We start from the raw sequence: 14,223 nt of genomic DNA, 5'->3' as shown, positions 1-14,223 counted from the left end.
ATACCAAACCATGCTGTCAAATAAACAACAAGGATTGTCATGAAAATCAACCAATCCTGTGCAACATCCAACCTCACTCAGCTCACGTTTATCCAATAGTTTCTATGAGAGGCGGAGTTACGACTTCGCACACAGCTAGCATACTTGCGTGAGAGATTTGTTCCGGTCTAACTACCTCACTAGCTCATTAGCAGCACTGGTAGCAACTTGAGAAGAGCCAACAAGCCTCTTGTAAAAAAAAAAAAAAAATAGCTGCCTTAGAAAGCAAATTTAGGGCATTTATATGCCAGCAAGGCGTTTGCTGGACCGTGCCTGGCTTTGTCATTACAAAGTTGAGGTTTGGAGTCTCATAACAAAGGTGATTACTGCAGTGATTTGCAGTTGTTTTCTTGACTTTGACGCGTGTTGTTTTGTGTTTTGTGAGAAAGCGACCTAGCTAACCCCCGGCTAGCGCGAATCAGGTTCTCTCAGTGTGGGAATAGTTCAAGATGCTAACTATTTTTTCCCCTCTTCCGTGGCATGGATCCTATTTTTTTTTGGTGAAAGTTTAAAAAAAAGTCCCCAGTTTTATTGAAACAGTTTTTTAATAACACATTTACAATTCTCGTGGGGGAATTATTCAGCTTGAAATTGTTCTGGCTTTCGTTTGTTAGCAAAGTAGCGTGAGTTTGTTGCGCAAATGAGTTTTTTTTCGTGGATCACAACAAAAGGATTTTTGATAAACCAGGTCCAAAGCTAGCCGAGTTAAGCTAACGTTAGCTGGACGAGTTCTACAGGGAAGCCCGTACAGGTGGACCCTCATATCTAATTGTTTTTGCAGGAAGGGATTGTGAGTTAAATTTTAATCGCTAAAGGGAATATGAGATAGTGTTTCATCGTATGTTAACTTGTAATGCAAGCAGCCAGCTAACGCTAATGAAGTTATTGTTGTGATGTGACACAATGCAAGGCCCCCCTCTCCTGATTGCTAGCAATCGGCCTTACAGCTAACCTGCAAAGCTATGCTAGTTGGAGTTAGCAGTGGTGGGCCTATCGTAAATACAATGCTTTTTCAAATTCATTGAATTGAATACACTTACTTCATAGAGATAGTCAATACATTAAGTCATAGCTAGGGGTGGAGGCAAGTACCCACGGAATGCAACGCATTTTAGCACCCTGTTTGATAACTTTGCGAGTTTGAAAGCTTAGCTGCATGTCAAACATTGTGATAAGCTAACGTCAAGTGGACAGCCCATTTGTAAAAGTATACGAATGCTTCAAATTCTAACGGAGGCAAAAGCTTTGTTATGCAACGTTGACAAAATTGCTGACAAAACAAGTGTTGTTATCGCACTGAACCATAACGATTTGCATTAATTTAAAGTATGCCTCGTTTGTGGCATGGTTGGTTTTTAATGTTAAGCATAAATCAAGACATATGGTTATTAATTGTGCCATTTTAGTTTTAATGGAATTGTGAACTTTGTGTGTTTGACATTCTGTTAAGGTGTCTCTTGTGAATATATCCTGCTGGCTCTGGCTTCCGTCCTGTGACTCCTTGGTCAGTAGAGGGACCACACCAGAGTAAGGGCACAAACTGTGCCTCCAGGTCCCCTCTGCTGCTGTGTGACAGCTTGAGTTGTCTTGACGACTCACTGCTAGTCCCTTCAAGATGTCCTCTATCTTGCCGTTTACCCCTCCCGTGGTTAAGAGGTTGTTGGGCTGGAAGAAGTCAGCCAGTGGCCCAGGTGGAGCAGGTGGTGGAGAACAGAATGGACAGGAGGAGAAATGGTGTGAGAAGGCAGTGAAGAGCCTGGTGAAGAAGCTGAAGAAGACAGGGCAGCTGGATGAGCTGGAGAAAGCCATCACCACACAGAACTGCAACACCAAGTGTGTCACCATCCCCAGGTATACCATGTGTCATAGATTACCCTTAGAGGGAGAGAAAGAATTTCAAGTCAGGCACTTGTTTCACATGTGTCTGTAAGCCTACTTGCTTGATGCTTCTGAATACTAACTATGAAACATCTAGTCTTGGGTGGATGGGGTGTTGTAATTAGATTTTCTTCCCCAACCTCTCAGATTGTAACACTAATGGTAGTGGCTTGTTCAAAGTATTGGGTATACAACAATTGAAAAGCATTCATTTTGTTAGAAATGAAGAGAGATCGGGCATTCAGACCAATGAATCTGGGTAAATCCTGAAAAATCCCATTGCTGTTTATTTTTCAGTGCTGATAGGCTGATGTGTATTGCTCTCACGGTGGGGGTGGAGGGCACAAGGGTTGAGAGGATGTTATCTTTATCAGGCAGCCAGCCTTGATGGCCTAGACTCATGTTCACAGGGAACACTGTGTTAACAGACTCATTCCTCACTGATGTGCCGCCAAGTACCACGTCAAATGTTTGGATGTCTGTAGATAGCTGACCAGTCGTTATCGCCTGAGAATTGTTCTAGCCTGCACTGTTGTATTTTGGTAGTAACAATAATGGCTGGCTGGATGCGAATGAAATTATTTATTGTACATCTCTCTCTACTGGTACTGGATTTCTGCAAAACATATTGAGGGTTAGGAATTCAGAATAATGGCACGGTGGGAAATCTGTTCACTAGGCATGTTTTGTAAATTTTGACTTAGCTGGTGAGTTTGTCTACACAACTTGCTGGGTGGGTACCATCCAACTTGGCAGGTTAGCTAACATGTCTGAAAGTGGCTACACAAGCCACTGTGGCTAATAAACAACAACAAAAAAGTTTTGTTTCCTGCCCCTTAGGAACTCAGATGTTAGGGTTTAATTGGTAGTTGAGATCCCACTTCAGTTAATTAAGTCTAGTACATGATGTTGTGTTCGTAACAGTACACATGTAGACTGTTCTTGTCCTGTTCTTCAGAAGCAACTATTGTCATTATTCCTCATTCCATGTTTTTGATTTCTTACTTATCTGACCATTTTCTCGTGTTTTGAGAATGTCGGAAAATGGAAATGTACTCCTTTCCAAAGTGGCCTACTCCATTTCCCCCTTCTTTTTGTTCCATTGTGTGTCTACTGTCTATAGTCTTTGAATGTCTTCAGATAAGTTCACTGCCTCTGACATAAACAGATGTATTGAATAAGTTTTGAGTTATTTTCCGTGTTTGATATAATACCACAATTGTTTAAGAATGCTCTTTGTCTCACCAACAGTCTCACTGTGTGTAAATTTCATGTTAATTTTTTTTTATTCTATCAAAAAGGCTTCTCTTATTCAAAGTCTCCATCTTTCATTTCCAAGTTGAAAATGAATTTGAGGTCTTCATAAGACTCCAATAAAAGAGGCCTTTTAATGTTTACATTATCCATACTGATATTTCTGAATGATCCATGTCCATGTTTATCATTTGTTTTTTGTTTTTGTTTTGTTGTTTTCTCTGTGCACAGCAATTGCTCTGAAATATGGGGACTGAGTTCACCAAATACGATAGAACAGTGGGATACATCAGGCCTATACAGCTACCCTGACCAAACCAGGTGACTATCCTCAACTATTGTATGGTGTTGCATACAATTCTGATGTGGGAGAGCTTTTATTACAGTGTATGGGATGTAACGGACATTGAGAACCTCTTTGCTTCTCACTCCCGTTACTACTCCCATTCGATCCATCTACATCTCCTTCCCTTACTTGGACATTTTACGTACCTGTTCTCCTTTTTCCCATTGCTTCCCCCTTTCTCTCATCTGTATTTGCACCTCCCACCTCTCTCACCACCATTTCCTGGTTCCTTTCCAATCAGATCCCTGGATGGGCGCCTGCAAGTCTCCCATAGGAAGGGGCTTCCTCATGTTATCTACTGTCGCTTGTGGCGATGGCCGGACCTGCACAGCCACCACGAGCTGCGTGCTATCGAGGCTTGTGAGTATGCCTTCCACCTCAAGAAGGATGAAGTCTGCATCAACCCCTACCATTACCAGAGGGTGGAGACTCCAGGTGAGCCTTTACAGACCAAGGAACACTTCTGCTTATTATTAATTCTGCTTATGTGTTATACCGGTTAAATAAATTTAGATGCAGGAAAATGTGTGTTTTTAATGCCAGTTGCTTGTTATCAGTAGTTTCTACTGAATCTTAATACTCCCACAGGCTTTGATAAAGATGAACCGAATGTTTTGTGTTCATCATTGTTATGTGGCATCTTGCTAATCTTCACAGTAGCCATGTTTCAATCTAAATATTAGAATATATGTTCACTTTTTTTAACTAGACCCCATTAAAACTCTTAAACTTAAATATTGTGTCATTTAGAATCAGAGATGAAAACTGCACTGACTTAAGTTTATTAACATTAAATCAGACTTTGCTGAATCTTCTTGCTGGGCTTCAACACAGTCCAATGAGGTGTCCATTTTAAGCTTTCAAAAACCATAATACGTCTCCTCTTTGAGCACCAGAAGCTCATGGAGTCGTGAAGACATGAAGTCACATCTTCATTTATTCTTTATAAGTTTGTTTGGAATAGAAACCAAATCGAATTGGTTTCAGAACAATTTTTTACCATTGACAAAGTCCATTCCATCTATCTGTAAATTTCTGCACTTGAAGGTAGATGTCTTGTAGCCCGGCAGTCCCTTAGCATTGACTATAGTCACATACTTCCAAATGCTATAGTCACATACTTCCAGAGTCCATTACAAATTTAGCAAGGATGTGCAAAATAGTCATTTTAACTTTATAAAAAGCATGATTTGTGCCAGTTTTTAATTAAATTTATTGAAATGCATTTGCACCGTGAGCATCCAGTTTTAGAAAAGGAGATATATCAAGGTTTTTGAAGGCTTAAACATTTGCCCCATTAGATTGTATTGAAGCAAGAAGATTCAGCAGAGTGGTAAGTTTCTCAGTAGTTAAGTTTGTGTGTATACAATTCTTAATGATGCACAACAATGTTTCAATGAGGTCTAGGTTTAAAAAAAGTGTTTTTTCATTCAACCTTTCTATTTTTGTGCAGAGCTATGTCAACAAAACATTTAAGAGAAAAACATAAAATGGTTTGCAAGAAACTATTGCCATTGGAAAAAATAGAAAATTTCCCTTTCCTAGGTTTTTTTTTTGTCGTATAATTTCTTTATTGACATATCTCCTATTCCAGCTCAACTAAGCTTAAAAACCTTTGATATTTGGGAGTTTTTTTAATTCTTTATTTTTCACAGTCAGCTTTCCCTTTTTGTAACTTCAAAATTTGCATAAAAAGTTTTATGGACACAACTGAAGAGGTGTCTATGTCTACATAATATTCTAGTGCTGCCTCCTGTTCTTGTGCCAAGACACTCGGAAATCCTAACAGAGTTGCCACCACTCGATGACTACACTCATTCCATACCTGAGAACACAAACTTTCCTGCAGGAATTGAACCACCAAACAATTATATACCAGGTTGGTCCATTTCAATTCTTGGTGGGAAATGTTATATGACATAGCCACTAATGGGTGGGTGCTTACGGAAAGCTTAAAATGAAAGGACTCACTTATGAAAGGACTCGCTTATCTTGTAATTTAAAGTGTAATTCACCAATTTGATAATGAGGAGAACATTTATCTTTGATATATGCTGTTAAAGAACGGAGAATAACTTTATAGAAACACATTTGTTTTTGTTTGTTTGTTTTTGCATGACCTGATATCAGCGGCTTGTGATATTTTGTTAAAACTTGTATCTAATTAAGGTAACAACTCATTTCCTCTTTTTCCAATATCCCTTCAATAGAAACGCCACCACCAGGCTATATCAGCGAGGATGGGGAGGCTAGCGATCAACAGATGAATCAAAGTATGGACACAGGTATCCTAGCCAAGTGCCTGTCTCTGCTGTTATCTGATTTTTCTGTTTGCCACACTTCTAAAGCCAAGTCAGATCTTTATGTCCCTCAGGGCGAAATTAGGGTTGTCACAAATGTTAAAAACTTGTGCATGGTGTATAGCAGCAATTCAACAGAAAAGAAGATTGATATGATGAGAGAGCCTGAGCATTTTGATTATTGCTTATATGACAAATTGGAAATTCTCAAATGATCATTATCCAGTTTAGTGCTTAATTGGATTGATCTGATCTGCTTTGCAAATATTCCATTTTGTAATCTGCTGTTACCAAACACAAATAACAAAAGCCCTTCCCATTTTAGGTTCTCCTGCAGAGCTGTCTCCTAGCACGCTATCCCCTGTCAATCATAGCATGGGTAAGAGTCTTGATAAATGAAGGCACAAAAGAAAAATGGATCGTGTAACACAGACAATAAACATAACACAAAGCTACACTGCAGCATCATCACAACAGTGGTGCCAAGTATTACTTGTAAATAATTCCTAGTGATGCTCTAGTGTTAAGAGCATCAGATGAGTGGGGTTTGCCATGTAGGACTTCATAAGTGATATAATGGAAAAAAATATTTTTTTGTCAAGTTCTTTTGTTGGCAATTGGCAACATTATACTTAATTTTTAAGAAAAAACCATCCATCTAGCATTCAAAGGCAGTGAAATGCAGTACTAAGAATTATTTACAAATGTGTCCATAGACTAAAAAAACAGCGTTGACAACATACATACATACATAGAATAGTGCCTACTCTTGTCATCATTGTCTTCTCAAGACTGAACTCATAAAAACTTTGCATCAAACACGAGATGACTGTTATGAAAACTGAACAATCTCATCTTTTACCATAGACCTTCAACCAGTGACTTACTCTGAGCCAGCTTTCTGGTGCTCAATAGCCTACTATGAGTTGAACCAACGTGTTGGTGAGACGTTTCATGCCTCTCAGCCATCACTGACAGTGGACGGCTTCACAGACCCTTCCAACTCGGAGCGTTTCTGCCTGGGCCTGCTGTCTAATGTCAACAGAAATGCCACTGTGGAAATGACCCGAAGGCACATAGGTATAGTACAGCTCTTTTCAATGAAATTGACTATACATAGTAAACTGAGGCTTCATATCTATATTTGGTTCTTGCCTAAAGTTCTTATCAACCTGGAATTGGGGCAGCTAGGGAAGGAAATTGTCTCATCCGCAGACTGCTGTGATTGACTCACGTTCCCTCACACTTTTTCTTTTTTACCTGAAAATGAGATTTTTAATATAGTAAATAACCTCCAGTTTTGCTACCTGACAAATATACTGGCAAATTAGAACATGTATTTACTTAAGTCAAAATTAACCAATATATGGTTTTAATTTACTTTGAATGTGAGCAAAATTTCCATGGGAACATGCTAACTTTTGACAAAGTTCAAAGCCACAAGGCCTTTCAGTTCCCTAGAAATGGAATAGAGTAGGGATATACAGAAATGTACAAAAGAAATGACTGATATAAATTAAAATTTGGCCAAAATTGATAACCCCCTGAATTCATACCATTGTATGCATCTATCTTTTAGCAGCACTATTAAACAGCCAGCCCTTTCCAGGTGATGTTATTTCACAAAATGTTGTTGCATTTTTAAATACTGTGGCCACCGAAAGAATTGAGTGTTGGGCAGTGGGCGTTTGAGATGACTTTGCTTAGTCAGGGTTTTTGCTGCATAAAGTATGTATGCCTTGTAATAGCTTGTTGCCTGGTGCTGTTTCCCGGGCCACCATGATAAAAACACAGCGCGTTGCCAAAAATATGTATTTTCATTATGTTTAATGTGTGGGGTCAAACTCCTTCGCGTATTTTATTTTATTTTTTTAATGACATGCAGTGGTCATAATCATCCAGAGCGGGGTAGCAGCTTCATGTGATTGCTCCGTGGAAAGGAAAAAGAACCATCTTCTCTGTCTAGACAAGTTGTTAGGTGGCTAGCATGCTCAATCCGACCAGTGAGGAAAAAATACAGTTGTTGCTGGCTTGAGGGAATGTAGGACGGTGCATTTCACAAGCCACAGCCATAACTGAGAACTTGTGTTCCGAAGTATGAAAGTCATGTAACCACGTTTGCATCAACAAATTAAAGTAAAATTTCAAAATATTTGAGACTTAACAGTTTATCGTGGCTGGCAAAATCACAGGTCTTTTTTCTGAGGGAGCATCTGAGGATCAGGCAGAGCAACAGGAAAGGTGAAAGGAAAATGTGTAGTGTTTTGCAACTATGGCTATTGCTTGTTTGGCAAAGTCACTAAGACAAAAGAATGCTTGAAGAGAAAATACTGTGAGACAGACGATTACCCCAAAATGTTTTCTCATCTCTATTTTAGGTTGAGGTTAGGTGTGAGGTCTCTGTTAAGATTAGGGGAGGGTTAATGTCAGGTTTATAAACAACTTTTGACTGAGTATTTGCAGGTTGGCCAACAGTTAACAACCTGTATTTAGTAAGTAATCACTAGTTTATCAGTCCCAAATATCACTAATATAATTTACAAGATGGTTCAAATATCATTAACAAGATATAGTCAGTTTATCAGGTCTGAGCTTGACAGAGGTCCATCTGAGAAGAGAGAGTCAAACTGCTGAAAAGTAGAAAAGGTATCTTCGTATGTTGCATAAATGGTGGGAACTTGAAAGCAGCTAAAAACTCTTGTACGTTTTTTTACATAGACTAATTTTTTTTTCAATTGATATAGTTTTTTTCACAGACCCGTTTCAAAATTAGTAGCATCATTACAATTTTACAACGTGTCAAACAGTTTATTATAATTACAACTTGAATAACTGGTTCAGTCATTGTAAACATCTGGAGTGATGTGGGCCAGAGAGGAGTGCACAAGTGATGGTTAAGCGGAGTAAATACCTTGGTCTGGATTTTTTTTTTTGTCGTCAGGAAAAACCCCTGTTTGTTGTCCTCGGCATGCTGATAGGGGTTTCATTTTTATTCAGCTAGCAAATTAAATGTAGAGAAGATGAGCTCTTGGGTGATGTAACCGCTCTTGATATTTCAGCAGAACATTTTTTACAAATTGCTACTTGTTTGTCCTTATTGGAAACCATTAAATGCCTTCATATGGAGGGTGTTGGGTGTTCCTTGCCAGTGTTTGGCCATTAGGCACCAATCATGCACAGCAACAGAGATGCACAGTGGATCAGGCGACATTTGATAAGCAGAACGAAGAGAGAGCGAAGGAGAGTTTAGAAAATAGGTTCAACAGAATAATTGGGAAGAGAAATATTTAGAATATTGGAAATTATTTGCCATAATTTTTTGGCATTATTGACAATATTGGCTAATGCCGAAAGATGGCTGAAATTATGGTGCACCTCTTCAACAACGTGATGCTATTCTTTTCTTAAAGGTTTAAAATGGTTTTGGAAAATTGTTAAGTATCTTGACTGTGTGTGTGTGTGTGTGTGTGTGTGTGTGTGTGTGTGTGTGTGTGTGTGTGTGTATACAGACATATAAAGCACTTATATTTTACATTTAATGCAAAACTTGGAGGTTATATTATTAAGTTATTGTGTCACCACTGCATAAAAAGACAAAAAAGACAAGACATCCTGTTAATGAGATAAGCTCCTTTCTATTATTGGTACTTGTTACGCGATGGGATTTTAATTCTAATGGGTGTCCCTGGCTGTACTTACAGGAAGAGGAGTTCGACTGTACTACATCGGTGGGGAGGTATTTGCTGAGTGTCTCAGTGATAGCGCCATCTTTGTCCAAAGTCCAAACTGCAACCAGCGGTATGGTTGGCACCCAGCAACGGTGTGCAAAATTCCTCCTGGTAAGGTGGTGAAAATCCCACTCACAAACTACTACTATTACTACTTTAGGCTGCTACTGTTAGGGGTCGCCACAGCGGATCATCCGTTTCCATTTCTTTCTATCCTCTGCATCTTCATCTGTCCCACCAGCCACCTTCATGTCCTCTCTCACCACATCCATAAACCTCCACTTTGGCCTTCCTCTTTTCCTCTTCCCTGGCAGCTCCATATTCAGCATCCTTCTCCCAATATACCCAGCATCTCTCCTCCACACATGTACAAGCCATCTCAATCTTGCCTTTCTTGCTTTGTCTCCAAACCGTCCAACCTGAGTTGCCCTTTAATATACTTGTTCCTAATCCTGTCCTTCTTCGTCACTCCCAATGAAAATCTTAACATCTTCAATGCTGCCACCTCCAGTTCCGCCTCCTGTCTTTTCGTCAGTGACACTGTCCCCAAACCATATAACAACTGGTCTCACAACCATCTTGTAAACCTTCCCTTTAACTCTAGGCAGCCTTCACCTGTGAATATATGTAACTGTCAATGGAAATCAGAGCAGTGCTGCAAACAGACAGTATTTAAAAAAATATTCAAATTTATGAAATTACTGGAACAATAAGCCTTACCAAGTACTTGTGGCCATTTGTTTACCTGTTACTCCAGGTTGTAATCTGAAGATCTTCAACAACCAGGAATTTGCTGCCTTGCTGGCTCAGTCAGTCAACCAGGGCTTTGAGGCTGTGTACCAGCTCACCAGGATGTGCACTATCCGTATGAGTTTTGTCAAGGGCTGGGGAGCTGAATACAGGTGAACATGAAACTCTCCAATTGAAGACAGTACATGATGCCAGTAGAAGTTTTCTCCATCACTTGCCTTTACCAAAAGATCAATATGAAATTTAAACTCCCATATCAATCATTTTAACCATTTCTGTTTTATAAAATTGACTGTATTGAGACAGAGATTTGATAATACATGCTTTTTAGCCATAAAAATCATCAACCTACTACTGTCAATTAGGGGTTGATACTAACTGGGGTCATGCATAACATTTATGTGCTTTGGGAACAGTAATACACTTTGGGTAATACTGTCCACTAGCCTTGCTAGGAAAGGCATCTGAATTTGGAAGTGGTTGTGGCTTTAACTACTGTTATATTTGCCCACTATCTCTAGCATATTTTGACCTATTGTTACATATATTAGAAAAGGTTTTTCATGTGTTTTGTAAAGTGTCATTTGGAATGAATTAGGGCAACTTTTTTAGCTATACTGTCAGACCTGCACTGGAGATAAAGAATAGTCAGTTATAAAATGAAAAGTTAAGTGATAGTTGGGAATTAAAGGCCTAAGGTGCAGAGTACAGAGAATAAATTTATTTCTTTTTATCAGGCGGCAGACTGTCACAAGTACTCCTTGCTGGATTGAGCTGCATTTGAATGGACCTCTGCAGTGGCTGGACAAGGTTCTGACCCAGATGGGGTCCCCATCTGTGCGCTGCTCCAGTATGTCGTAAACAGCTAAGGATCCACCCAAATCGTCAGCCCATTACAAAGGTCGTGAAATTCTAAACTTGTGAGACCTGTTATGAAAAAATGGAAAACCCCACAGAATGAATTTCTGTAACATAATTCATAGTATTTGTGGCCCGGTTTCACATCCCTGTTTTAACTGGACACACACACACACACACACACACACACACACACACACACACACACACACACACACACACACACACACACACACACACACACACACACAAATGAGCACAGCACACATTCACACATACATACTTTCAGTATAGAATTTGGCACTTTGCTATTCATCTATGTCATGCACCTTGTTAAATTGCTTTTCCCCAAATCCTTAATATTAGATCTATTTGTGGTACAAATAAATTGTATATTGGTTCTTAGTCCAGGAGGCATGGGGAGATACCAAAAATATCTGAATTGTTTCTCAGTATTGGAGAATGCTTGTGTGTTTAACACAAGCGTGAATGCTAAAATGATTTTTGGTCCAACCATTGCTCTAAACCTAAGTTTACTTTTCTCTGGGAAACGTGGACCCATTTTTTGTTAATCGAAGTTGGCTTGGTTAAGAAACAATGGCCTTGGTGTTGGTTCTCACCTGAGGGGAAATGCCACACCATGTTTATGATATTTGATTACTGGATTTACTTCACTCTTTGCCAGACTGGCCCTTTTTTAAATTCTTAATGTGTGTCGTTATAAGACACACCTCTTAATGGACAAATAGGAATGTTAGCAAAAAAACAAAAAAACAAAAAAAAACACACACACAAAACCTAAAACAGACCCTACTCCAAAGCAAACCCAGTCTGGCTATAGTTTACTTTGTTGTCATTATATGGCACCCTTCCGTGTCCTTAGCTTGATTTGGGCCCCCACTGAACAGCCTGTTATGGAAGCTAATGAAACCTGGGCCATTGTGTGTTGGGTGCACTGGGCAGGGACCAGAGAATATCAGCTGTTGGTGGAAGCTTTTTCTTCTTCTCCCTTCTGTGATGACACAACACTGAGAGTCCTGGGCTCTCCAAGATGAAGCATTAAAAAAAAAAAAGGAAAAAAAAAAGAAAAAAAGGTCTCACTAGGGGGAAATTGAAGGTTATCCATGAATTTCATTCTATATTGTTTTTAGCCTATATCCCCTTTCTTTTGCTACTTTTTTGTATTCTCATGTATTTTTATATATAAATATACTTAAAATTTTCTGTCGTTCACTTTTTATTAAAGTAATTTTTTCAAGACCACAACTGTTTTTAAAGTGACATGGAGAGCATGTATCATTCCGCTGTTTTACCCAAAAGGTTTTGGCTCAGATCCATTTCCAATTGAAGCCCTTTGTCTTGGTAAGAAAATCGGTGCCCAACACATATAGCCTGTCTTACATTTTTTTGTTTTAGCTTCTTTAGAGAAAATAATTTTGCACCTCCAAAGCTGTCTTGTGCAGGTGCAATGGACAGGAATTCACAGGTCTGAAAAATAAAAATAGATTCCTCCATGCTGGTCTTGCAAAACGTGACTTTTTTATTAATTGACATCTCGGTCTTACTAGACCTTCATCAGAGTGAACAGATATAATGGAAAATTAATTTCTTATATCTACAACGCTCCACCCCTTAGTAACATAATTTGAGAAAGTGATTGGATCATACATTGTTCACCTTTTTTTGAAAATATGCACCATTTACCCAGGTACCTCAAATAATTTAAAGAAATAAGTGTTTAAGATGCAAAACATCAGCTGTGTGGCTTTCAAAAATCATTTTATCAATTAACCTGTTAAATTATGAAATTTCTTTGCATGTTATGCTGTAAGTATGTACAAGTTGATAAATGATTGCTATGAAAAATTATTTATGAAAGCCGCACAGTTTGCATTCTTCTTTGTAAATATTTAATTTCTTTTAATTTTTTGTGGTTTATGGGACCTATTTAAAATACACATATGATTCAATCATTGTCTCTCACAATTTCACTAAGGGGTGGAGCATTTTCATTTAAGAAACAAATTTCTGTTATGTTTACTTGTAATGTCAATTAAAAAAATATTTAGCAAGGGCGGTGTGCAGGTATCTATGTGAGATCTTTTAACAAAGAAATCTGGTGCATTTAAAGTACACAAAACAATTGATTCACCTGTAACTCAACATTGTTTTTCTTGCAGTGGTTTTAATGATTACACGGGCATGTTGTAAAAGCCTACTAATTGCCATTTATCTCTGCATTTTTGAAAACTTTCACATTTGACCACCTGAGGCCTTTTGGTGCTTAGGTAAGTGGGTAAAGGTCAACCAGAAATAATTAATATAATTGCCTTTCAAAATTTTACAGAAACATGGAAGTATTCCAGTTTCTTACATCTGAAAGGAAGAGCGACTAAGCCTGCTCACTGGGACATTCTTTGTTGATGTGTGTATTGTATTTGTTCCTGTCTATAAAATACACTATGTACAAGACTTAAGGGCTTGCAGATTGCCATTCTTGTCATTATGTGGCTATTGCAAGGTTCTCTAACATCTACCTTACCCCCCCTTTTTTATTGATGTAATTGTGTTTACCTTACGGCACTAGTGATTGTACTTTAAGTGCACCTAGTGAGTTTGGATTTGGAGAAATGAACCATGTGTTAGGGTCCAGTGTTACATTGTTTTTATCTTTGGCCTACAACATATGAATGTGAAAAAAATGCATTACAAATCTGACGTGGACCAGACGTACATATACATAACAGTAGTACAGTATGTGTGTATTTAACAGTAATCTTTTTGCAAAGCAGTCAGTACAGTAGATGTCGCAGTTGTTTTACCAGTAGAGGGCGGTATTGATAGAGCAGTTCTTTTTCTGACCATAAGCTTCTCAGGCGTGTGGCATATTATGCAGACTTAAAAACACTAATAAAGATTTTTATTCTCATGATGATTCGGTGTTTGATGTGATTTGTTTTTTTTTAGTATATGTTGTCAATTGTAATCTTAAACGAATTGCATTTGCAAAATGCTTTATAAATGCTAAGATGATGTACATAAACCCAAACCAATAGGATAACTTGGCAAC

At 38.5% G+C, this 14,223-nt stretch overlaps 1 protein-coding gene across 4 annotated transcripts; it reads left to right on the top strand.

Moving 5' to 3' along the window:
* The first annotated feature begins 209 nt into the window (after positions 1-209).
* Positions 210-12,953, top strand: smad2 (SMAD family member 2). 4 transcript variants are annotated; one of them, XM_056294471.1, is made up of 11 exons: positions 210-358; positions 1,490-1,890; positions 3,403-3,492; positions 3,759-3,952; positions 5,262-5,396; positions 5,728-5,790; positions 6,143-6,196; positions 6,685-6,897; positions 9,519-9,656; positions 10,303-10,447; positions 11,033-12,953. In XM_056294471.1, the coding sequence occupies exons 2-11, from the start codon at positions 1,655-1,657 to the stop codon at positions 11,154-11,156; spliced, it is 1,392 nt and encodes a 463-aa protein (XP_056150446.1). In that variant the 5' UTR covers positions 210-358; positions 1,490-1,654; the 3' UTR covers positions 11,157-12,953. The 4 variants fall into 4 exon arrangements, with proteins under 4 accessions (XP_056150446.1, XP_056150207.1, XP_056150284.1 ...); XM_056294232.1 differs by having other exon boundaries at positions 5,728-5,802; XM_056294309.1 differs by lacking the exon at positions 210-358 and adding an exon at positions 690-790 and having other exon boundaries at positions 5,728-5,802.
* The last annotated feature ends 1,270 nt before the right edge of the window (positions 12,954-14,223 follow it).

This window comes from Lampris incognitus, chromosome 1, assembly GCF_029633865.1.
Source record: "Lampris incognitus isolate fLamInc1 chromosome 1, fLamInc1.hap2, whole genome shotgun sequence".
Lineage (NCBI taxonomy): Eukaryota > Metazoa > Chordata > Actinopteri > Lampriformes > Lampridae > Lampris > Lampris incognitus.
The sequence above is the reverse complement of the archived record's forward strand: the minus strand, read 5'-3'. Positions and strand labels throughout refer to the sequence as shown.